The 24,454-nt window shown below is 40.6% G+C and overlaps 2 protein-coding genes across 10 annotated transcripts in view; one reads left to right on the plus strand and one right to left on the minus strand.

Moving 5' to 3' along the window:
• The window catches only part of map7d3 (MAP7 domain containing 3), a 28,448-nt gene extending 22,599 nt beyond the window's left edge, over window positions 1–5,849 (plus strand). For all 8 annotated transcript variants that reach the window (XM_008275487.1, XM_008307034.1, XM_008275463.1 and 5 more), the window contains 7 exons: window positions 66–189; window positions 478–763; window positions 1,073–1,126; window positions 1,213–1,291; window positions 1,451–1,616; window positions 2,573–2,859; window positions 2,945–5,849. In XM_008275487.1, the coding sequence (XP_008273709.1) occupies window positions 66–189; window positions 478–763; window positions 1,073–1,126; window positions 1,213–1,291; window positions 1,451–1,616; window positions 2,573–2,859; window positions 2,945–2,952 (1,004 nt within the window). In that variant the 3' untranslated portion in view covers window positions 2,953–5,849. The remainder of the gene's footprint in view (window positions 1–65; window positions 190–477; window positions 764–1,072; window positions 1,127–1,212; window positions 1,292–1,450; window positions 1,617–2,572; window positions 2,860–2,944) is intronic.
• Window positions 5,850–5,893: 44 nt separating this feature from the next.
• On the minus strand, window positions 5,894–23,361 carry fhl1a (four and a half LIM domains 1a). Of its 2 annotated transcripts, none has more exons than XM_008275521.1 (6): window positions 22,997–23,361; window positions 11,360–11,541; window positions 9,145–9,322; window positions 8,038–8,207; window positions 7,694–7,880; window positions 5,894–6,720 (listed from the first exon to the last, which is right to left on the minus strand). In XM_008275521.1, the coding sequence occupies exons 2-6, from the start codon at window positions 11,513–11,515 to the stop codon at window positions 6,566–6,568; spliced, it is 846 nt and encodes a 281-aa protein (XP_008273743.1). In that variant the 5' UTR covers window positions 11,516–11,541; window positions 22,997–23,361; the 3' UTR covers window positions 5,894–6,565. The 2 variants fall into 2 exon arrangements, with proteins under 2 accessions (XP_008273743.1, XP_008273734.1); XM_008275512.1 differs by lacking the exon at window positions 22,997–23,361 and adding an exon at window positions 14,816–14,919.
• Window positions 23,362–24,454: the final 1,093 nt, after the last annotated feature.

Consider the following 24,454-nt stretch of genomic DNA (forward strand, 5'->3'; position numbering starts at 1 on the left):
AAATGGGTGTCATGGTGACAGAAAGCGCTAAACGTATCTTCTATATTTGTCTCCCCACCTCTCAGACTCAAAGGCTGGCACTAACTCGGCCGCTGAGGCAGCCAAGATCCTGGCGGAAAACCGCAGACTGATGCGAGAACAGAAGGAGAAAGAGGAGCAGCTTAGGATACAGAGGGAGGAAGAGGAGAGGTAAAGTTATGGAAGCTGTTGAATAACTCTTGTTTTATCACAGCAATGCATCAGATAAGAAAACAGCAAAGCACAATCGGCAGCACTGTTAAATTTGCTGTAAAATATTCTGCGGTAAAGTTTAGTTATTAAATCAAACGAAATCGCATGTTCTGGTAATCATACAGTGTATACCTGCATGTGAACAACGAACAAAGCTCACTAGTCTTTTAAGATTTTCAAGCTGAAAGTATTCATCCTGTTCACTAGTAGATGTGACACGATGCGGCTCTTTCTTGATTTATTCAGGCTGAGAAAGGAAGAAGAGAAACGTTTAGCGGAGGAGGCTCGACTGAAACGCCTCGAGGAGGAAAAGAAGCTTGCAGAGGAGAGAAAAATTAAAGAAGAAGAAGAAGCTCGTCTAGCAGAAGAGGAACGGGTGAAACTAGCAGAAGAGGAAGCACTAAAGCAGGCCGAGCTTCAGAAGGAACGGGAGGAGGCTGAAGCGAAGGCCCAAGAGGAGGCCGAAAGAGTCCGTCAGGAGAGAGATCGCATTATGCAGCAGAACCAGCAAGAACGTATGGAAAGGAAGAAGGTATGATGGATGTATGGAGGGACGGATAAAGGAGGGAACCTTCCTTTAATTTGAGGCTAGTTGATCTAAAAATAGCAGATTAAGCAAACCGTTTTTGACAAGTCAGTCACAGTCAGCTACCGACAACTCAACTAGCAGTGTTATCATCTGCCTACACTTGTCTTTTAGCATTTATTTAGCCAGAATGTTCTTTTAGGATTAGTCTTCTTCTCAAGGATCCTCACCACAGCGGCATTGTAATCAGCGTCTAATGCAAACCCAAATCAAAGAAATCAGTTATTAAAATATAATCATCACTTTTCTTTTCAGAGAATTGAAGAAATAATGAAGAGAACCAGGAAAGGGGACCAAAATGACTTAAAGGTGAGCTCACATGCATTTAGCACCTATGTCTCAAAGTGTATGTGGAGAAACTCTTGGCTAACATCGTGATTATGTCTCCTGTGCAGAGAGATGATGATGATGATGATAAATGCTCACAGGAGAATGAAGACGAGGAAGTGGATGACATAAACTGTGAAACCAAAAGTAAGTGTTTTCCAGCTTTTACTTTGAAAACACCTTTGCGAGTCTTTCTCACTTTGCTTACATGTGCTTCATATGAATGGCTCGTTTGTGTAAATTTACATAGTTCTCCATGTGAACTGGGATTCGTCTCACTTAACTTTCTTTCCGTTGTTACCATAGCCCATACAGATGAGCTAGCCATGGAAGCTGACAAAGATGAGTGTGATATGTCCACTGGTGAGCCTGCTCCACGAGAAGAGCCTCTGGGCAGTGTGAATGGAAAGTCAGAAACAGACAACAAGGAGAATAACAACGGCACAAGCACAGATGAGACTCAGGCAGGAAGGTAGGACTATGGAGACGATGATGAAACTCACACGTTTGCCGTTGTTCTGACAAACTGCTGACAACAGTGTACTCTAAGAATAAAGAATTAAAGGGGGTGAAATTTGCTGGGTTTAATAAAGAATGTGGCGCCTGCATAATTACCGTAGATCAGAGGAGATTTTCTTTTAAGCCAAAACAACCGCTGCTATTGGTTTGTATATGAAATCCTGCATACCAACTGTGGCGTGTTAACTCTGCAGAAAAGCACAAGTTCTGTCACATTTTCTTGCAGCATGTTTTGTTTGTATGCAGTTGAATTCAGTTTTCAGTGTAAGTCATCTCAGGGTGGGAAGGTCAAGATCATACTACATTATATTATAGAGGAAAAACCCAACAAATCCAAATGACTCCCTTTTAGTAAGCGCTTTAGCCATGGAAAGAAAAAAAAAAGGCCTTTTTATTGGAGAAACCTCCTGATATCTGAAGGTCCTGCCTCTTATTCTACTGTTGGATGCTACAGAAACGTCAAGTGAGCCTGCAGCTTGAAATCAAAGTGCTCTACTGGAATAACATGAAACCATGGTCTTTATGGTGAGATGGAGTTTAGTCGGTACGACTGCTAATGCCCAACGTGTTTAGAAAAGTGCATTTAAAAAAAAAAAAGGAGCTATATATTTGTGAGCCCCTTTCAAGGCTATTCTAAGTTAGGAATGATTTTGCTTGGAGCTGAGTGCTGCAGTAGGAAAATTCACATATTGTTGGTTTGGGTCCTTTTGTGGGGATTGTTGGTTGAAATACATAGAATAACATCTATCATATCCCTTATTGGACTGTATTTCTGTCTGTAATCATGCACTCACTTCTCCAACTCTCACTCTGTAACAAAGTTGGCTTGTGCTGTGAGAAATCTGCCTTTTCACTTCCCCAATCACTTTCCTAACCTCCCCCCTCTAACTTTCTCTTCCCTCTCTCCAGTCTGGTGCCGAAGGGCCGCCTCGTCGAGGGCTCCGAGTTCCTGAATGAGCAGGAATCCACCAAGGTGGGGCTGGTCTCAGGCCTCAACGGTAAGCCCAACCAGTGGAGCTTTGAGGAACTCATCGACCTCAACGTGCACTCCAAGACCCGACCCCTCATCGAGACAGAGGACTGTAACCAGATCAACTGTGACGAGAGCTCGGATGGGACCAGGGTAGCCTTCGAAGACAAGGGAGCCCCCATCAATACCTTGCATTCCTCTAATCAACCCATAGAAGCCTTGTCAGGTGAGGAGTCAGTTCTTAGTACTTAGATCTTGACAATGTGTGTCTTCGTGATAGACTGTAACTCTTCTTTCTTGTGTATCCATAGAGATGTGATGCTGCAGCCATCGCTGAGAATCCTCTTACTGTTGCACTCCGAAAGTTGATGTCCAGCTGAGCTCTTAAGAAAAAAAAAATCCTCCATCAGTTCCAAACCGTTTCTTCCTCCTCCTATTCCAGAGGAAGGAGCACAAGGTGAAGTGGAAAGACACCCTAAGTGCTACATTTGCACCCTACATGATGAGGAAATAAGTATATTAAATTATATATTTAAAAGAAAACAAAAAACATTATGCTTCAGGGAAATTCTGTATCTTCCTTCAGCATGCTTGCTCCAGGTCTCTTTCCTCTTCCTCTTGTGTTTAGTTCTTCGCAAAATTTTTTGTCAATGTTGTGTCCGATTTGATGATGTTTTTTAAGAATTTTGTCCTTGTCAGGGGTGCGTTGTTGTAATTTATTAATTTTGGCTTCTTTGTTATTGTAATTATTGTTATCATATGTTTAGTCTTTTTTTTTTCTTCTTCTCTTATATGAGAATATTCCAGGACACATGCACATTAGGCTGTGTGAATTATATCGTGAAATAATGGAGGAAACATTCTGTTGTGTCGGGGTTTGGGTCGGGATAACATCCTAGGTTTTGCATGTGATTCATCGAAATTTACTTGACCGGCTGCTTTTCGTAGCATCCAGCAAATATGGCCTTACCATTTATTTTTTGCCCAAATATGGATTTTTAAGTGCGAATATACTAAAATGTTTGTGCTGCAGCTCATACACGCACAGTTTAGCAACCTCCCGTCATGTGAGTGGAATCACGCTTCACTTCATTTGCCCTTTCAGCCCCTTTTTTCATGATTGTGTCCCAAAATTTCTCACCTCGTGTTGTGTTTTCTTCTTCGGCCACTAGAGGGCGTCAGTAGCACGACTGTTACATTACAGGTGAAAAGTGTTGAGATTCATGACAAAACCGAGTTTCAGCGGTGTGTTGATTTGGGGCTCATGGTCATATTAGGTTTTTGCTATTTTTTACATATGTATATAGAATTAATGTTTACTAACACCATTGTAATTTACATGAGAGCTGAGTTGGTTTTATTGTCCACTGCACCTGTACCACACAATAACCTGAAGCTGTAACACACTAACTCAAAGCACAGGCAAAACCCATTGGTTTCATTCATCACGGTATGTTCCTGAACTTGAACTTGAACGTTTAACTATTCTTTCATAATGTCCGGAGTTCACCTTTGCTAAAACCAGAAATCAAACTTGGTTTTAGCTTTACAGAAACTACAACGTCCACTTCGATGACCGTTCTCTCACCGGCGTGGCCTCGTCAGTGATTCTGCTTCTTTACTCTAAAATTCCCGTCACACTAGCTGCTACATCTTACAGAACTCATTTCAACTATTTTTTATAGTATAAAAATTTGGCTGTTTGTTTATATATGAAAATACATTTCTACATATATTTAAGTGTTATTGTATTGTGTATATAATCAGTATTAGGCAAATGAAGCCATGTGTAGGATGGGGGAGGGGGTGGCACAGGATGTGGATAATTGAAGTCTCTGTGCTTATTTGTGAAGTTTCGGTTCAACCGGTGCCCTGCGATGGAGTTGTCAGGTTGGCTTTGGGCAGCCTGGAGACTTTTCAGAACTTACATTAAACACTCATAAGAGCTCTGTAAAACAAGGGGCCAAGCGGGGACCTACTGCATGTTTCCCAAGATATATGGTGTGTGTAACTGTGTTTGCGTTAATTAAGCTTTCAGACCTATAGTCGCAAGCTCGAATTCCTAATATTGCCTCGGAAAGACGAAGTGAGTCCGGATGACGAGAAGTGTTGTTTCGGTGTTTAGTGACATGTTCAACACATGATATGAGTCGCGGCTGCCGGTGCTTCTAATGTCACATTTAAAATGATGTGGGAGGATGTTGTTGAATAGCTATGGTAGGCATATCAGCTCAGGTTTCAACTGTTCTACTGTCGTATGAGGAGGGCACGTCCACCAAACACAATATGACATAGCTCAGACTTGTTTTCTATAATGTTTTCTGTCTGTTCTTGATGTTTCATGAACTGTATTGAAATCTTGAAATTCCCTTTGCTTGAATAGTCCAAGCACAAGGTTTGGGGACCTTGATTTTTTTGCCTTGTTCTCTGCTGGCTGACTAAAATCTCTCTGTATATAAAGACTCTGGGCTTTCAGATCCTAGCTTTGATTAATAAGCTCAAAGAATGTAACAGACTCCATAAACCGTCCTGCATTATTTACCACGTCTCTCAGAGCTGCTCGCTTTTAGCTTTCATACATTATTCATCTAGGAAACATGAGACTCTTTGCACTGTCGCAAATTGCTTGCTATGTTTAAGGAATGGTTACTGAGGAGTAGCTTTACTGTACAGACTCCTAGCAAAGCTGTGTGTGATATTTCAGGAAGAAAACAGTAATTTGTGTGTGGATCTGTGATTTGTTCTCATCCAGATGTTTTAGGAGTCTCATTCATAACCCAGAACTTGCCTATACCCGAACTTCTCCCTCAAATCTTTCCTACTCCACTTTCCACTCGTGAGTAGCACCTGTTTGGGGGGCTGTTGTAGTTGCTGCTTGAATAGATATTGTACCTATTCCAGGTCCTGCTGCATCTTTGAGGGCTCGACTACTGAGCTGACAGCTCTTAGTCCTCAGCGTTGTCTATTATGATAGGGTAGAACGGTGCCTTAGATTGAGATTTAGTATTTTTATTGTATCACAGTCAACCAAGACAGCTTGTCCTTACCTCGGCCTCGACAATCAGTCTACCCAGCCAGGGCAATTTTGTGAATATGAATATTTCTCTGGAAGATTTACTAACAATGCCCTGTCCACAAATAAAATTTGTACTGTAAATATATCTAAAGTGTACTGAGATGATACAGACTGTTAAAACAATAAAGACTTGCAAAGTATTCCTTTGTCGTGATTTCATTTGTCGCTGTAAAGAAAAGCAGGATTCATCTCTTCCTTTTTATTCTTGTTTTTCATTGAGCTTCACTCATAAAGTTTCAAATACATGAGCAGTTTATATTCAGCATCATTCTCCATTTGTATTTTCAATTCACTCTTTAACATTTTTGAAATTCTAATAATCCATTCAAACACTCAGAGATGTAACAGATTATTGATCAAAGCTGGTATGTATGAGCAGCAGCAGCAGCAGCAGCAGCAGGCATGTAAAAAGCATTTTACTCTCTGAAAGATTCCAGTAAGGCACTGAAGAGACTTTTTTTGTCCCATAAAGGCTGCACAGAATCCTAGATAAGATTAGACTAATAGTGCAAATCAAAATCCCACAAAAGAATTTCTGCTGCCATGATAGTATCCAGCTGTGGACACTGAAACAGGCTGCAGTAACGTGTAGATAAATGAAAGCTAGTGCATGTTTAGTTGAAGTAACCTTGAGTCTGTCAGCCTTGCAAAGAGGAGTTTCACCAAAACTGAGTATTGGTATTTTTTATGCTAATTCAGAATCACATTTTATTATGTTGAACTTCAGTATCAATGCCGCAAAAATCCCAAAGTGGGTTACGTTTTGTTTTGTTTTATTTTTTAGAGTAACTGTAAAAGCCAGTTTTGGTGGAATTCCACTTTAAGCAATGACCCTCGGCACAGCTGACTGTGCACTTTACAGCTTCTTAGCGCAGTCGGGGCAGTAAATATGATCTCCATTGATGACGAAGCGCTTGTTGGCCAGTGAGAGGGAGCACTTCTTGCAGTTGAAGCAGTACTCATGCCAGGAGTATCCCTCGTAGTTCACCACATTGGTGCCATGGCCGAACCCTGCAAAGACGGAGACAGGAGGACATCTGTCAGGTAAGGATTCTTCAAGATAACAAATATCTCAACTGTTCTTTAAAACATCTCTGTCATTTAGTTTAGAATTCAGCACTGAGGAGTGTTTAATCTTATATAAAATCTTAAATCTGAAATTAAAGCTGTTTTAAAGGCTTTATGGGTCTATTTAAACAAGTACGTTTGAATTGTCGTATGGTGATGCTCCTGTGGCGCTGTGAACTGCCTGAATTGTGTAGTTTAATGACTAAAATGATGTAAGAATGAATATACTTTGACTTTTAGTGAACTGAAAAGGGGCAAAGTGGCAAAGTTAGAAAAGCCCAACATTTGATTTTCATTGATACAAATAGTTTCATAGCATCTTTTTAAAAATAATTTGGTGACTGATTAGTAATTCTGCAGACGATGGGGATTTTCTTGAGAGAAAATTTCAAGTAATTATTAATTTAGTAGGCATGTATTATTGGAAACATTATGCCCTTCATATTGTATGCTTGCCTGAAGACAAATTTCACTTTTGCATGCTTGGCTGACCTGCTTTGGGCTGTCTTACAACAAAAAAAAGGGTTATGCTGAATATGCTGAAAGATAATTGGCAATAATTAAGTGGAGATTACCAATTCAGTGCCCCTTTTCTCATTGTAAATAGTAATCATTTGCTATTACTTACTAATACAGTTTAAAATAAACCATTGCCAGAAGATCCACTTTTTCTGTTGTAGAATACTGAAACTATCTCTTCCAGTGTTTCTAACAGTGTATTTTGTGACCACATTGCATTATGGTCCACAACTGTCTTCATTCTAATTGTGCAGGAACCATCCAGACAAAGAAAGTAAACAAATACGTCATTTTAGCATTTCCCACTCATCCCATCATTCATTTTTCACGCATACAAAACAATCCCACGGTTTATTTCCAACTCATTTCATAAAAACAAGATTGATGCTGCCCTGACCTGTGATCGGGTTCTTGCAGCCGTGGCACTTCTTGGCCACATCAGTCTTGTAGCAGTCCACGCAGTAAACGTTGTTCTCATGCGAAGTGAAGCGAGCTCCTGCCAGAGGCTTATGGCAGGTCTTGCACACAAAACACTCGGAGTGCCAGGGCTGGTCCTGGTAGCTGATCCCTCCAGAGGTGATGGCCTTAAAGAGGCAGAAAGATACCTTGATTGTGATGTCAAACACAACATTCAATCTGCTAAATGTGGGGCAAAGTGAACCGTCTGCACCACAGTTTTATTTTATACATACTGAGCTACCAGTAAACGGTAGCCAACAATGATATAGTCTGTGCTTGTACCTGCTTGCAGTGGAAGCATTTCTTGGCAAACTTCTTGTCATGGCAGGGAGCACAATAGATGTCCTCACCCTTGGTCAGGAAACTCTGTGTGCGGATTGGCTGCTTGCACTCAAAGCAGGTGAAGCATTCCTCATGCCACACCTTGTTCTTGTACTCCACGTTCTGGGATCCTAAAACACCACAACACAAGTATTGTTTCCTCCTAGCTAGTGTAGAGTTTTCCTTTTAAATTTATTTTTATTTAAGAAATTTGCGACTTTGGAGAAGATTTGTTCATCCCAGCTGTGAAGCACAGTGGTGTCAGCATCATGATGTGGGGATGTTTCTCAGCAGAAGGCCTTTAAAGGCTTGTGAAGGCAGAGGGAAAAATGGATGTAGCTAAGTATAGGAACATTCAGTATGACAATCTGATGCAGTTTGCCAGAGAAGTGCCACTTGGGAGAGGATTTGTTTATCAGCAAGACAATGACTTGACGTGTACATCCAAAGAAGTGATTTAAAGACAACGAGGTGAATGTTCTGGAGTGGCTGAATCAGAGCCAAGACCTGAAGCCAACTGAGAATTAGTGCTGAACTTTAAAAGGGTTGTTCACTCACAATCCCTGTGTAACCTGACAGATTTTGAGCAGTTTTGTTAAGAAGAATGGGGTAAAGGCTGATTGAGATCTATCAACAATCTTATGCAATCAGTTTAAATGTTGAAGAAATCAGTTTTCACTTTGACATGAAAGAGTCTTTTTTGGTACATTTATGTTGATTTTTGGTACACATTTGAAGATTTTTTAGCAAGAGGGGGTGAATACATTTTATAGACAAAATATGTTTCGCATTAGCTTGCTCCACCTCTTCACTAATGCTTGATGTTCTTTTCACTCAGTGAAATTCTAAAATCCAAGACCCTCTATTTTGTGATAGACCTTTTATATTAAAAAGAAATCTTTGTAATGTTTGAAGAATGGTTTATTTTAATGTTTTCATGTGTTGTTCTTACTTTTTTTGGTAGAAAAATATTTGCTTTTGCAGATCATCACATCACTCATAGCAGGAAAGCACTAACAAAAAGGTTGTCAGGGCTTGATATAATAAAAAGTATACTAGCAAACTCACCTGGCATGACCACCTTATAGCAGCCCTGGCACCGGTTTCCATCCTCCCGGGAGCCACACTTGCCGCACATTATCTTGCCATCGTCGCGAGCGTTGAACGGCTCACTGGCCAGCGGCTTGTAGCACTTGGCACAGCGGAAACAGTCCTCGTGCCAGTAGCGGTTCTTATGGTGCAGCTCCTGAGCAAAAAGGAGGTGCAGGGTGAGCAGAGGTGCCCTCACTGTGCCCTCGTGCAGACCTCACTGAAGTGGAGTTTGTTTACTCATCATGTGGACTGAGGCTCGGGGCCAGAATAGTGAACAAACCCATGTGGCAAGCATTAAGGTGGAGATGGAGTGAACTGGGATGTGGTGAACTGTGAAGGAGTTGGAAGACTTAGACAGTAAAAATGTGTTATGAAGTATTTAGGCCCCCTTAGTAGTAATGACACATCTCTTCTCACATTAAACTGTCTGTGACTGAGTGGTGAGAGGAACCTGGAAGCAGAGGCCTGCTGGATGACAGACAGGCATTAAAGCAAAGCCTGAGAGTGCACTGAACATAAGTTTGTATAAGTGAGTCTTTTCTTTACTTTCTCACTTATTATCTGTGTTTGTATTAAAACAAAAACATACACAGTAGACATTTAAATCCATTTAAATTAGGGATGCACAATATATCGGTGACCACATCGGTATCGGCCGATATTAGCGTTTTTTCCCATATATCGGTATCGGTCCGATGAACAAATTAAGCTGATGTGAAAAACCGATGATCGTCTAACATTAGTGCCTTCATCTCTACATTTGACATTGCTGCTATTTGACAGATGGTTTTTACTTAAATGTTGATGGACTTGAACGTTAAATATGTTAAAATATCTCTTACTTGTGTGATGTAACAAAGAAGACTATGTGGTCTAATTTGGTATGAGCTGCTTTTGAATAGTTTTCACATTCTTACAGAGCTTACTTATACTCATTTTACAGTTTGAACTGCTAAATTAAATATGGACATCAGTAATATCAGTGATCAGCGAGATCAGAAATCTTAATATTGGATTTTGGTATGGGCCAGAAATGTTAATATCGTGCATCACTAATTTAAATGTCTACTATGTATGTAGTGTCACAGAGAAATGAACACAGCTGGTGTAAATCTTATTAACACATGCTTTTCCTGGTTACAACTAAACATGTTTGCTGTGACAGGAGCCTGTGAGTGGATCATAAATCGACATGTTGTTCATCCGTGTATATATATATATAAAAAAACAATAATAAAGTATGATTAAATTAACAGAAGAACATTGTAGTTGCATGTAATATTTAACCCTCTGAACATCATTGCAGCCTCCAGGTGTTTTTGCTCACTGTGGGCTCATTTTTTACTGCAATATAAAGTTCTGTAACCCCATGGAAACACCACAACCCTGGCTAGAAACAGAGAAAACTCAAAAATGTCTTCCGCATAATATGACAAATTAGAATTCCATAAATCTTTCTTTTTTTTTAATTGTTTGTTTTACAAAAAAAAACAAAAGTCTAATTTAATATGCACAACATTTATCAAATACCCACAGGTGAAACCAACACTGGAAAAATGGGTTCTCTAAATACTAAATCTTTACATTTTGAATTTGTTTCAGAACTTGTGTCTTATCTGTTGCGTGTAAACGCAGCCTGTTGGTCGTGTTTGTCACAGCAGAGTCACTGATGACTTTAAGTTATGCTGAGGAGTTTTTGCAGAATATGGTTTGAGAAAATGTCTTACATTTGCATTTACATTTTAAATCACACATGTAGTATAAAATGATTTTGATGATATAAGAAAATCTTAAAGTTAGATTTGGAGATTTTCTGATTGTACCATATGTTACACATATGTTCATGGACCATCAGAGAGCTGAAAACTTCAATATTCTTTGTTTTTTTCTGTTTTTTTTTTTTTTTACGGTTTCCTGCTCTGGTAAATTGTGTCACTTTGGTAATTAAAAAAAAGAAATCACATCTTTCAAAGCAGCTTTGTGGTTCAGAGGGTTAATGTGACGCTGAAGTATTTATTTTAAAGTTCTCCTCGGACTCCACCAGGAATCAGTGACTTAAAAACAAGCAAAAACATTGGAGATAGTGACAAGACAAGGTGGTTTTCTGACTTCCTAAGCATGTTAAACATTTGCACTATATTAATATATGTCCATGTTGCAAGTGGTAATTTAAAAATAACCGTATCATCACCTTGGCGTCGGCACCAATGGGGCGTCTGCACTCTGCGCAGGTGTTGGCACAGAGCTTCTCGAAGCACTTGGTGCACACGTGCTTGTCATCCTTCTTCACGTACTTCTTCCCGTGCAGGTTGTCACGGCAGTAGTAGCAGTCGAAGCGGTCGGTCATGGTGGAGGTCAGATAACTCCTGGGGCCTGTAAAAGCACAAGAGGAGAGTTTTCACTGAGCATGATGTTTCCTTTAAACACCAGATGGGGACAGTGTTGCCTTTTCTAACGCGGCCGAGACTCGCTGAACAATGCAGGTCAAAGCTAGAGGGTCCCATTCAGCAATTGCAAATGCATTTTAATTATATAGCACTTGAAGCACCACATGGCTGCAGCTCAGATAAAAAGAACAAAAGAAACAAGGAACAAAGAAAAGAGCTGGAGTGCGGTGAACAGTGCAATGATGCTCAAGACAGTTACTTTATATCGGATCTCTAAGTTTTAAATACATGCAGAAATTGGATTAAGTCTACAATAGGGGAGTTATGAGTTTCTGCTTTCCCATTAAGAAACTGTGAGATAGAGCTCGACCAGCAGCATACCAAACTGATGAGAGAAGTGTGAGTGAGGTAAGAAAGCAGCCCACAGATGTCTGTGTGCTTCTTGGCCTGCAGACTTTTTATCAAGTTCTCCCTGGAAAGCTTAGGTCATATTTTTAGACCGTTCGACTCATTCCTTTCACCCCCCACCTCGACTCTCCCTCCTCCCCGGAGTCTGGCCCACGCTGGCTCTTTTGTCTGCATTTTGCCCAGGTCATTTTTATTAGATGTTCTTGTAAACAACGTAAATTGAGTTGCCTCACTTCATCATTCCTGCCTTCCCATCACAGGCGACGTCCACGGGGAGCAGTTTTCTCAGAATAGCTGTGCGTAGGGTGGAGCGTGGACATATTAAGCTTTATCTGCATCACTTTAAAGCTTCTCTGTCTCGCGGGATGCCAGCGAGGACAGCTGAACAGCACGTGAACTTTAGTGAAATCGATTTATCAGTGCAACAGATATCGTTTTAGTCCAGTCAGTACAACAGGAGCAATGGAGGAAACAATGGGAGGAATGGCATTTTGTCCCAGTAACCATAGGAACAAGGAAAATATTTATGAAACGGGACTGGGAGCTATTTAAGTGGGATGTGGTAAAGAGCTATGTGAAGGAGATGAGCCTCCCCGGAGCGTGGTATGTGCCCCTGCTGTGTGTGTGGATGAATGGATGGACGGATGGGAGAGGGTTTGGAGCAGGGGAGCTATCTGCACCTGTGCTCCCCAGATAAAGGGCAGACTGAGGGCTGAGCGCCGGCACGCCCAACTCCACCTATTCCAACCTACGTGCTGTGGAATAGGAAAAACCCACCCAGTCCAACAGGGTCAACGTTGTCAAATCACACACACACAGTACTTAGTACTGAGCCCGGCTGGCTCACGGATCTATTTTAAACTTGGACTCTCGATTTAAAGTACATTGACCTTCCAGATGGAACAAATGCAGGGATGCAGAGTGATGACTACCGGGACTAGGCAGCTATTGTGGCTGAAACATGTCCAGTGCTTTAATCTTTTGTTGCAGAGTGACAGCTGCCCCCTGTCAAGCAGGCATGGTATGTACTGACACTCAGCTGTGGAGGAAGAGGAGTGTACCACTGTGGTCCCTTTGGGGAGAAGTCTTGTTTAGAGAGAAAGGTCAAAATGAGGAGCAGTTTGAGAAATGAGTCAAAGACAGGATAGAGTGGAATTAAAGTCGGCCTGACAGCACGTCAGCCAGAACAGTAGTTATTAAACTGTTCTGTTCTCTGCCTCTGTCTTGGACAATGACACTCTCGAAATTAGGCCTCCTCATTATAATCCAACATTTTCCAAAAAGGACACTGCAAACTCTGGAACTGGCTGTTCGTACGCAATTCAACGTGCGCCAAGGAACAACTGAAAGAGAACTTCAAATATTAGACCACAGATTTTTACTACAAGATGCTCTTTTTGATGATGATATCATTGCAAAACATTAGTCCAATTTAATTTATTTGACCACAGTAAAAAAAAAAAAAAAAAAGCTCAATAAAGTTGTTCATAGTGTTAACAAAACTTCAGAATTCATCATCTTTTGCATGACTTAACCCTCCTATTATCTTTGGGGTCAGTTTGACCTCATTCAATGTTTAACAATTTTTTCAGTTTTATTTAAAGGGATATTTACACATAAACTTGGGTAACAATTTTAGTTATGATATTTCTGGAGGTTTAAGTTGCTGGGGTCAAATTGAACCCAAGGATTTAAAAAAATGTCAGTAAATTTGAAGCTGATAGGAGGGTTAAAAGGTAATTTATAAACTTTAAGGCCCCCTTTTTATGTTAAAATATTCATTAGAAAGTCATCTGATAAAACATCATAAGTAGTTTAGTCTTTATGTGAGTATGATATGTCAGCATAGACATCTCAGCTGCCACTTAGGTTGTTAATTAGACAGGTGTAACCAAAACTAATGTAGCCTAATAAAACTGGGGCTGTTGAATTGCATTGCATTATACTGATAGGTGTTTTTATTATTATGTCTATCCATTTATATCAATGAAACCTCTTTGCATAGTGAAGTACAGCTCACCAACACCTCAAACTTGATCTTCCAAAAGGATGATAGAATCAACAAATCTCTGAGACTGCTTAATGCTGGACTTTTGTATTAAACTGCATTAGTTTCAACTAGGGGTACCTATTAGCTGGCAACTGAGCATACAAGACATTTCAGTGGACTTAAGTTTACTCAGCGCTTAAATAAGAGGACCTGTGACCATATGATTATGTTGTTAATGAACTTTTGCACCCTAAAATGAAAAATCCTTTTAAATCCATGACAAAGAACTCAATGTGAGAAATAACTGCATAACAAAAAAAAGAAGCACTCTGCATTAGAGCTTCAGTACCAAACAGCACGACGGAATAGAATTTAAGATACCACACTGCCAGGAAGGGAAGATTTTGGATATTAAAATTGTGACTTGATAGATTGCCACCTTCGATTTTGCACAGGAGGTTTTTTTGATTGAGTTACACATCAACAAATGCTCAGAAAACCTGAGTGGGCCTTGGGCTGTCAGTGAAAACATGCACTTTCAAATTTGGTGATTTTTTTAAAAAAAAATAGACAAACGAAGGATTAACAGTTCTTTTAAGGATAGGAAAAATTCTCCTACTCCTCAAGCTAAATAAACCATTCAAAATCCACTGGATTATCTGAAGACGCATTGCCGCAACACTGATAACAGGCCCTTTTTTTTTTCTTAGCTCCTAAAGCTGAAATTTTGAAAGCAGGCCAATCACACACACAGGTTTTGCACCTGATTCCCAAAAAAAAAGAAGAAGAAGAAGAAGAAGAAGAAAGAATATATCCAAAGACTTATTTACCACTCAGTGCTGTAAACAGCTTCACATTTTACCTGAGTGTCTGTAGAAAGTCATGTTTGCTTCCAGTCAGGCAGCAAAGAGGAAGGAGAAAAGACAGAAGGGCAGTAGCATCCACAGAACCCAGAGACCATACGCCTCTGTAAGTTACGGGGCATGTATATACCCCTCTGTGACCGACGCACACCCCCGACCCCACGTCCAAATCCTTCACCCCTCCTGTCCTTTTTAGGGTATGCATCAGAGAACACAGTGGATGAGACAGAACGTGATGCAGGGAGGATAGATTAAGTGATACAGATCGGATTCCACTGCTGTAGCATCAGAAGGTGAAAAAAAGAAAACAGTCCAAAGGTTATGAACGACGACCATTAGGGAAAACAGATACTCCCACTGCAACAACATAAAATGTTTTGTTGAGACTGTTCAGAGCACATACAGATGACACGTCGGATCACCTAATCTGATAACTCGCAGGGATGACTCACCAGAGGACCCAGTGGATATTATTGACCGAGCTGAAGGGAGTCAAAGCGCGGTGGCGTCTTATATAACGTGCTCTTCTTATATCTTCATGACTGTGTGTTTACATAGTTACGGTATGCAGCTGTACGTCAGATTCTCCAGAAGATGCAGAACACTAGTGAGTCAGAAGAGACCTTTTTGAAGGAGAGGAAAAGATGCTGCTGGATGTGAATTATTCTCTCTGTTATCTCGGTGATTCTTATTTCAAGAGAGAATATTTCCTTTAAATCCACAGGAAACACAACGCATTCCTGATAGAAGAGCAGAAAGACATCATGAATCCTCTCATCAAAAACGAATGCTCCGGCAGCAGCGCTCTGCTCAGAACAACAACAGAAATGGTTCAATTTAGAGGTTGGTACCAGCAAAGTAGGTTAAAATGGACTTCATAAGTCATATTAAAAACCTAACTTCTCTGGAGCTTAACCTTTACACAAGCAAAGCAGGCAAAGTTGTGGCAACGTTTTCTGCAAAACTAATTTCTTTGCTACATAACAACCACAAGTTTGCTGATGTTGGCAACTACTGGCAAACTCAAATCAATTTTCTGGCAATTCTGAGGTTTGTCGGTTCTAGCAGGCATGTTCTCCGATGGTTTGCCAACAGTTAGCCAGGACTGCTAAACTTCTACTTACCTTCTGAAAGCAAGTTTGCCATTAGTGGCATACATGTCAGTTTATGTTTGCCATAGTTTTCAAATTTGCAATAAGGTCTTATTTTTTTTAAATATGCAAACTAGATCTGTGGCAAACATGGTGGACTTTGAGTTAACTCTGTGAAAACCTTCAGGCAGGTTTGCAGTCCCACAAACCCCATTTGCTGTAAATTTATGACGACATTGCCAAACGTCAAACCAAACTATTTGCCATGAACCTAATTTGTATTTTAGATATGACCTTGTTGCAAATTTGTGGCAAAATTCTGAAAGGGTAACTAATTTTTCTGATTTTTTTTTTTTAAGGGAAACCCTAAAAGGTCCAGAAATGATTCAATATAAGTAATTAAAAGTGCAATGGCAGATTGTTTTGACCACTTTGGAGGAGCAGAAACAAGTTGTGGTCACCAGTACATATCTGGGATTTGTGGAGCAACGCTGTCATTCCTTTAAGAGTCACGTATTTGGTCACCTAATGAGTATAAGTCAAATCTTTTTTGCTCTGAGGCCTGTCCATGAAGCAGCATTTTGGGTTAGTGAGGTAACCTCAGGTTTAACCCTGGGTCTTTAGGGTTTTACTTGTGGCTCACCTCTTACATGCACACATCCAAGCAGCCACCTGAAGGGCTTAAAATGAAACCAACTTGAAACTGCCAACAAATGCAGTTCCTTGAATGTCCACTTGAGGCTGACTTAGAAAATGAGTCTGTCCCTATTAATTCCAATGTTAAAATGTCCAGCTTTACAGCAGGAATGAACAGGTTAACAGCCTAATATGGAAAATAGTTTTTGTCCATAGTTAATTTCAATGTTTATATTAACTGTACTGGGGGTAAAAGATAAGTCACCTGTTTAAATTGTATTAAGCATTAAGGGTGGTTAAGAGACATTTGCTATCAACTTAACTCGTGCTCCAGTCGCTCTAACTCCCCTTCTCAGTTTAAATACCGTCTGTTACGCTGTCTTTGTTGACACTGAGTGCTACATAAGTGCTGCATTCACTGACTGACCATATAGAGTGTTGCTTTGTTGCCACTGCAAGCTGGTGAACTAAGCTGCACTTTTCATACTATTTTTAACAGTCGATAGCAAAACAAACAAAAAAAAAAAAAACAAGTATGGACACCACATTTAACACTGTTTTGTTTAATTTAAGATACGCATTTGAGAAGTGATGATTTATGACCCTTTTGGTTTTCAAAGGTTTGTAAGTGTTTTTAGAGACTGTCTCAATGCTTTTCTTTCTCTGACAAGTGCAGATGTGAGAGATATTAATTTTCATGGATCGAATGCCAGAGTTTGTCACTTTTGTACTGTTGACAGCAAGACATCTCAAAGCCACTTTATTGTTATACAGAACTTAATATATTGATCTAATCCTAAAAAAAAAAAGGAGACTGATTTAAGCATTAAAGCCTTGTGTCTGTTGGTGTTGTAAGATTTGCAAGTACATCCTCCTTACTGGTCTGGATTATGTTTTCATATTGATTCTTGACTTTCTCCCACAACATCTGCAGGGTAGCTGAAGGAATAGCCTACATCTAAGCAGCTCATGTAATGGAATATATTATTATAATTGGAGTCAGATCTGCTTGGACATTATTTATGATATTAATAGGCCCATTAAGTTGTGTGTTTACATGTTTTTTGTTTTTTTTTAAAAGTCAGCATCCCTTCCTGGCTTTGGCTTTTTGCCTTCATTATATTTTCGAACTCCTCATATTGATTTAGGATCATAGTTTGTTCTTCATCTGAGAAATATGTGGCCCAGCTCATCATGTTTGTGATTGATCATCTGGTGCCAAAAACAACCTCTTTTATGTGAACATGCTCATAGCTCGGTTCAGAAACAGTGGGTTGATAACCAGCTTCATTATCAGTTGTAAGGCTCAGTAAAGCCAGGTCATTAAAAGACATCCTGGGTATGCTGAACCTGCTTCATAAGTACAGGCCCTTGTTCTTGGCTACAACAACTCCTGAGGGAAATCCTGGGCTCTTAAGCCACTAAATACTTCACTATGTTAACCAGCTAACTGATTTTTAAAACTACTTTGCCAAAAATAGCAGCCTGCTGCAGCCCAAAATGATGTTATGAGAGTGTGAAAGACCAGATTAAAAAAAAAATACAACAGTGAGTCCAAACAAGTACAGCAAAGATGACAGGCCCATTTATTTGCTTTGTTGTTATGACAAAAAAGATGATTACAGCTGCTGTAAATTCAGTTAAATATTACTATTTGTGCCACTGCCAACTAACAATTAACGATCAAAAGCATCATTATCATCATCTTTTCTGCAGCGGTACAAACACAGCACCACAGATGGCACTTTACACTGGCTTCAGGCTTTTAGAGTCAGTTTAAGAACAGAAATATAGGAGCATATTGTGAACGAGAGGACAGTCTGTGCCTCTAGAGACGCACTCAGGGAAATACAGACTCATGACAAACCCACTGATCTTAGTTAGGAACCATAAAACGTTCCATTTAAAAAGGAAAGACTTCTTCCTTAACTATATCAAATAACCTTCCTCCTATATTAGAAACAAAACTAATCAAAAGAGTGAGCTGGCTTGTGTGTGTGTGTGTGTGTTTGTGCTTAGTTGTTTAAAGGGCATCTGGTTGTAATTACAGATTTGATTTGGTCCATTACTATAGAACACAACATTACGTCTGTCCCCTTTTATAATCTGTCACCCAATTACTCTAAACCCACAAAGACTAATTAATGTGCAGGGAGGCGCCATCACTTCCAGCCTACAAAACTCTCCACAGTACATCAGAAATCTCTTCTTCCTCTGCTTATTCACATATTTGGGCTGTTTTTGTTGCACATATTTTAAGCTCTGACCAGACACTAACCTTCGAACTTCATCTCTTCTCTGTTCCAAATTTAACTCTCTTAGTTTTCAAAGAATGCATCCTACTAGTATAACAGAGGTCCAATATTACACGGGCAGAAGCTTTCATGAGCAGTACATAATGCAACAGGCATAATTTTGCAATAATCCCATTGTTGATGATTGTATGCCCTTTAAACCAGCAATGCCAATGCATTCAAATCATCTGTAGAAGTGGTTTTGAAGAGGGAAAATCACAGGCTTCTGAATCTGCAACAATAAAACCATTGTGTGCAGGGTAGACAACATACATCTGCAGCCATATGGTCGACAACAAATAGTGAGGTTATTGAGTGTGAGGTGTTTTCTGAGGAAGCGTGAGGCGGCACATATCACCAGACTGGTAGGGTAAATATCACACATATTAAATATCAGAATATGGCCATGTGTCACCGTGCTGCCTTTGCCAGACTCAGCTTTTCTCATGCTGCACTAAATATTCTTAAAAAAAAAGGCATACTTTGGCTTTCACCCTTCATATAAATACCACTGAAAGTCCACTGCTGGAACCATAAATCAAAAACTGAACTCTGTAGTGAAAACGTTTCAGCTTTCTAGACACAACTGGTAAAACAAACCTCATTTCACACTATATTTATCAAACATTTGTCGGGCTACCTATTGGAACTAACGCTCTCAGAGGCAGGACATGTTTGTTTATTGTTTGCCTTCCTGTTTTCATTTTTTCTGACAGTGCTAATATAAAGTCCATCTGGTTTCCCGCTGTGTGCTGCATGTAAACAGCCTCATCTGCAGGGACCACGCTAACTCTCCCCCTGCGACTGATGACCTGACACACAGTGAAGCTGGAATGCGGTACCCACCTCCCCACCTGCCGTCTGCAAAGCCCCAGTTTTTTAGAGGACACAAATATATCCCCTGATCATCTGGGAACAATAAACAAAACTATAAATATGTTTTTCCTCATAGGAAAATCTTGGATAAATCCACCGCTGGCATTGCAACTTTTTTTGTTTGTTTGTTTGTTTTTTTTACGTTTTGAGACAAATAAGAGAAAAAAAATGTAAAGCTGTCCTTTCCACTGATGGAAACAAAGAGTAGCACACCCTCTCACATAAGGTGTGTGCTTTTGAACCTCATCCTATCATAACATAACAAGAATTTTTTAGGTCTCTTGACTGTTTGCCCATCACCTATCACCGCTCTAAGTAGTAGATTTGAGATTTGGCAGCACAGAGAAACAGGAAATCTGGCCTGTACTTCCTGTGTAAGTGAGATCAAATCACTCATGGTGACTGGAAACAAACAGCCTCCCTCTTTCTGCTGTTACCAACGGCAACAAACGCCCTGTCTGTGCGTTCGAGAGCTCCTGTCCCAACATGACCTCTTGCCCTGGACGTCCATGTGTCTCTGTCAGCCTCCAAATCGGGTTAGTGGGCAGACAGAGCAGTGACAGACTGAGCCACGCTATCTCTGTCGGGGGAGCAGTGACTCACCACGCACACAAGGAGAAACACAAGCGACGAGGCATGCCGCTCATTTGTTCGCAAACAGAAGGTGAACTGCAACGCGGACATGAGGTCGGGGATGCGGCAGCGAGACCCAGACGTGCCGAGGTCAAATATGTGTGAACAAAAGGCCACGACGGCAGCTCTGTCAACATGGCAACGCTCCTGTCTGATGGGAATGGCTCGGATAGGAGTGTTGCTAACGCACAAGAGCTTTCAGATAAAGCCTTCACTTGTAGCTCTCACTGGATTCACATGACTCAAGCCTCTGGGCACAGAAAAAGTCAGCTCAATCTGCTGGCGTGCAGAGACATACTTTACAGAGAAGAAGAGATCCAGCTGTGATTCAGTATTTCAATAATGATACACAGAATCCATCATAAAAGCACCAGGGAGTCAGAGTGAGGCATGTTTGTACATAAAAATAGTGAAAACGTTGTTCTTTTCATGTTTCGCTGCCTTTATCCTCTTACTGCAGGCCAAAAAAACAGTGCTTAAATGATCAAGCCTTGGTTGCATAACTCATGTCTTCATTGGCTTCATGTTAGACTGAGGTTGAGCAGTTTGAACATGAAACAGAATCATACAGTTCAATGGGTAAAGCTGGTACGTTTTCACTTTAGTACATTTGCTCAATACAGAAAACATGATCAGTTATGTAAAGGAGTTGAAATTAGCTCCATCTCATGCAGCTACAGCAGCAACACGCTCATTGTTTTGGTGATAATACCCCATTTGACTCTGAATGGACTCATTTTACGTAACGACAGCTCAACACAATGCGAGACTATTATGTGTAACAGAGTAAATTTTCACTGGTGTTTTCCTGGTGGACTAAAAGGATGTGATTACTTCTTCCTCCGCTGCACACAATCACGAACACACTGACTTCTTTTCTTATTAAATATCTTACATTAAGCATCCCGCAGCCCTCTTGCTGTGACTCTCTCCTCATTTCTTTCTTCCTTCTCTTTTATTCATTAAGTGATCATATGCATTCAGCTTAAGTTTTTTTTTTTTTTTCTGAAGAGGAGGAGGATATTTCCTCCTCTCAGCCCTCACAGACACACACAAAAGCAGCATTGCCTATTTAGGAGTCTTGTGCAGGGCTGGTGTGAGCGCTGTTTCATGTGTTTCATCAACGTGGTCATCTGTACCCGGGCACATCCCTCTCTCTCTCTCTCTCTTCCTCTGTGCTCCATTTGCAATAATAAAAGAAATGATGAAACTGTCTCCTCAACATGCACCAAAAGCCTCTCCCCCCCCCAGCCGCCTCAGCATGGCAGATGTCCCGCTGCCAGTCTAATGGAGAGGCGACCTCACAGGCACTGACATACAACAGCTCCCATTGAAGGGTGATGTAAATTATACACCACATAGCAGACTTTATGAATGCATAATCAGTAACTGTGCTGCTGAAATTGTACACTGCTTTTATGCGGATGTTAAACTTTCGTAGTGAAAAAGACTTGATACTTGAGACACATATTACAGTCTTTACAGGGATTTATAAATCACTGAAAGGAAAAAAAAGAGGGTGTTTTCGAGTTGAAAGTGGGTTAATGTATCACTGAGTGAAACTTTTTTTCTGGGTTTTGAAAGATGTTGAAGTCATATTGGAGCCACAAGGAGGTCCGGTGTGCCAGAGAAAGAGCTGTAATCTCCAGGTCTCTTTAATGACATCATGCATTTGGTTTGGCAGCTGCTCAAACCAGAAGGGAGGAGATGTATGTTTTAACAGTTTGAAGCCATGCATGGCAGAGCTTTGGGCTCTACTGTTCATTAGCCAGACAGAAAGCTTTTCTGTAGGACATGAATACCAGAACACCACCGTGTCATCTGCAGGATAAATAGCAACCTGTTCGCACTGGAGGACACGACATTGCGTGGGCTATATGTAGACATCATGTATGAGGGAGGAGAGGTCAAAATATTAAATAAAGCACATGTCAATACCACAACTCTAATAACTATAACCTCCAAAATGACCACGGAGTTAATTAAACACATCCCTGATAAAGAGTCAACAAAACTTAACATGATAAGGCATTTGGTTACATGACATACTGGATTATGATGGTGCCTACCTCCTTTATTTAGTATGTAGACAGATATGTCAGAAATAAAGAAGATTTTCCTTGACAGTCATCATCTTGACTTTTTTCTTCTTTCTTTTGGTCTTGCACCCCAAAAGCTCCCCAAAATTGTCTACACACTTGGTTATTAACACCAGTGTTTCACTTTAAAAGGAAATCTCTGACAATAAGAACCACTCACGGACGTAGTCTCACTCTTAAAAAATAACAATTTGCTTCATAAAGCATTAAAAACATGAACATGTGGAGTTGAAATTTAGAGATGTAGACTTTTGCGCCAAACGCATCGCATCACCTGTTGCGCGCTCATGCCACTTTTGCCCAAACTGGTCAGGTGAATCCAAACAAATCTGTCACACATTTCGTTTATTGTCGTTGGTAAAGACCCTCGGCGCAATTGATCCAAATTATGTCGGAAATGTCCATGCGCAATTACGCACTTTACATAACTGTTCCTAAAAGGACCAAATGACAGCCCGGTGATAAACTTCTTCTGTCGCTTTATATCACCTAAAATGAACCGAGCAGCTGCCTGATAATCCGCCTTGAACACGGCTGTGGTTTGGACTCACCTCTGCAGAGCGGACAGATGAGCGCCTTTCACTGCGCACCAGCAGCGTGTCCGGTGGGTTTGGCTGAGAGGTAAAAATGCGCGGAGGCGACGCAGCTTTTAAAAGACGGAGGGAGCAGGAAAAAAAAGAAAAGAAAGAAAAACTACAGGACATGAGCCAAACCTCTGTAAGCTCTCATAAACAATGACCTCAACCAGGAATTTACAAGATCTCTTAGAGAAGTTCTCACTGGCCCTGCACTCGAGGCGAAGGGAATCATGAGGAAAATAAAGTCCTAACTTTTCTGCATCAGCGAGCGCTGAGACTTAACAGTTAGCAGTTTGTGCCAGAGGCAGGTCTGCTCTGCAGGAATATCCGCTCAGGACATCTCTTTTTCTTTCAGCGTTTCTGCTGTTTAGAAAAAAGATGAACTGACTTGTTAAGTTGACACACTTTTGTCCTGCTTCTGTACTGGCTTCACTCGTCTCCTTCTTTGGTAATGAGTAGGGGAATTACATCAAGATGACTCATTCTTCACCAGAAGTAAATACATGCAAGCTGCAGGCTCAACCCTAAAGGCTAATTCATTACAAATTGATTCTCAAAAGGTGTTCCAGATTGTAAATCAGCAGACTTATTTTGCATCATTGTTTGAATTACATCCAAAGTGCCCTGAGACAAACATCTGACCTCCCAGTCTGTGTGATGACCCATTTGTCTGTACGGTCAGAGTGAAGACATGAAGGGAGGATTTTAAGGTCAGGAGGTCCCCTCTGTTGTGTTTAAAGCTGTCAGGGTTACTCAAACGTCAGGGGAAGGTACAGCTTCATTCACACAGCTCCGTTTTCACCATGTTGCAACAACAAGTTCTTCTTAACCACTTTAAAAAGCCATCACATCAGTGTAAACACAGAGCCGAGCTGCTGGTGTAATGAACAAACATCATCACAACTGTTGTGACATGAGATCAGCGTTGAGGAGAACCATGCCTTTGGTCTGTGCAGCTCCCTCTGGACAATGTGAAGGCAGATAGTCACTTTAATAGTCACTTGTTCACGAAACAAACCAGAAGTCTTGAACACTTTACAGGTTGTAATAAATACATCAGATAAAACATGACAGAGGATGTACAGAACAAGACAGACAAAGACTTAGTGCTTGATTTAAGATGATTATACAGCTAGCTTGACTTATGGCAATAAAACATCACTTTGAGGAAGAATTACTGAGGAGTTTGTCATAAAAAAATCTAAAATCTCTGTGCTTGTGTTGAATGAGTGGAAATCAAGTTTAAATAGACTGTTTAGTTTTAGAGACATGGAGCTCTACTCAAGCCTGAGCGAAGTGGCCCTTTAAAATTACCATTTCCTCCCTGGACTCCACCATACAGACATTCTTGAGCAGACTGGAGGGAGTTGTGCCCATATTAGGAACATGATACCTGATATTTGGCACAAATGGTGCCCAGGCGTACGAAGT

This window comes from Stegastes partitus, unplaced genomic scaffold (genome assembly GCF_000690725.1).
Source record: "Stegastes partitus isolate 25-593 unplaced genomic scaffold, Stegastes_partitus-1.0.2 Scaffold2, whole genome shotgun sequence".
Classification (NCBI taxonomy): Eukaryota; Metazoa; Chordata; class Actinopteri; family Pomacentridae; genus Stegastes; species Stegastes partitus.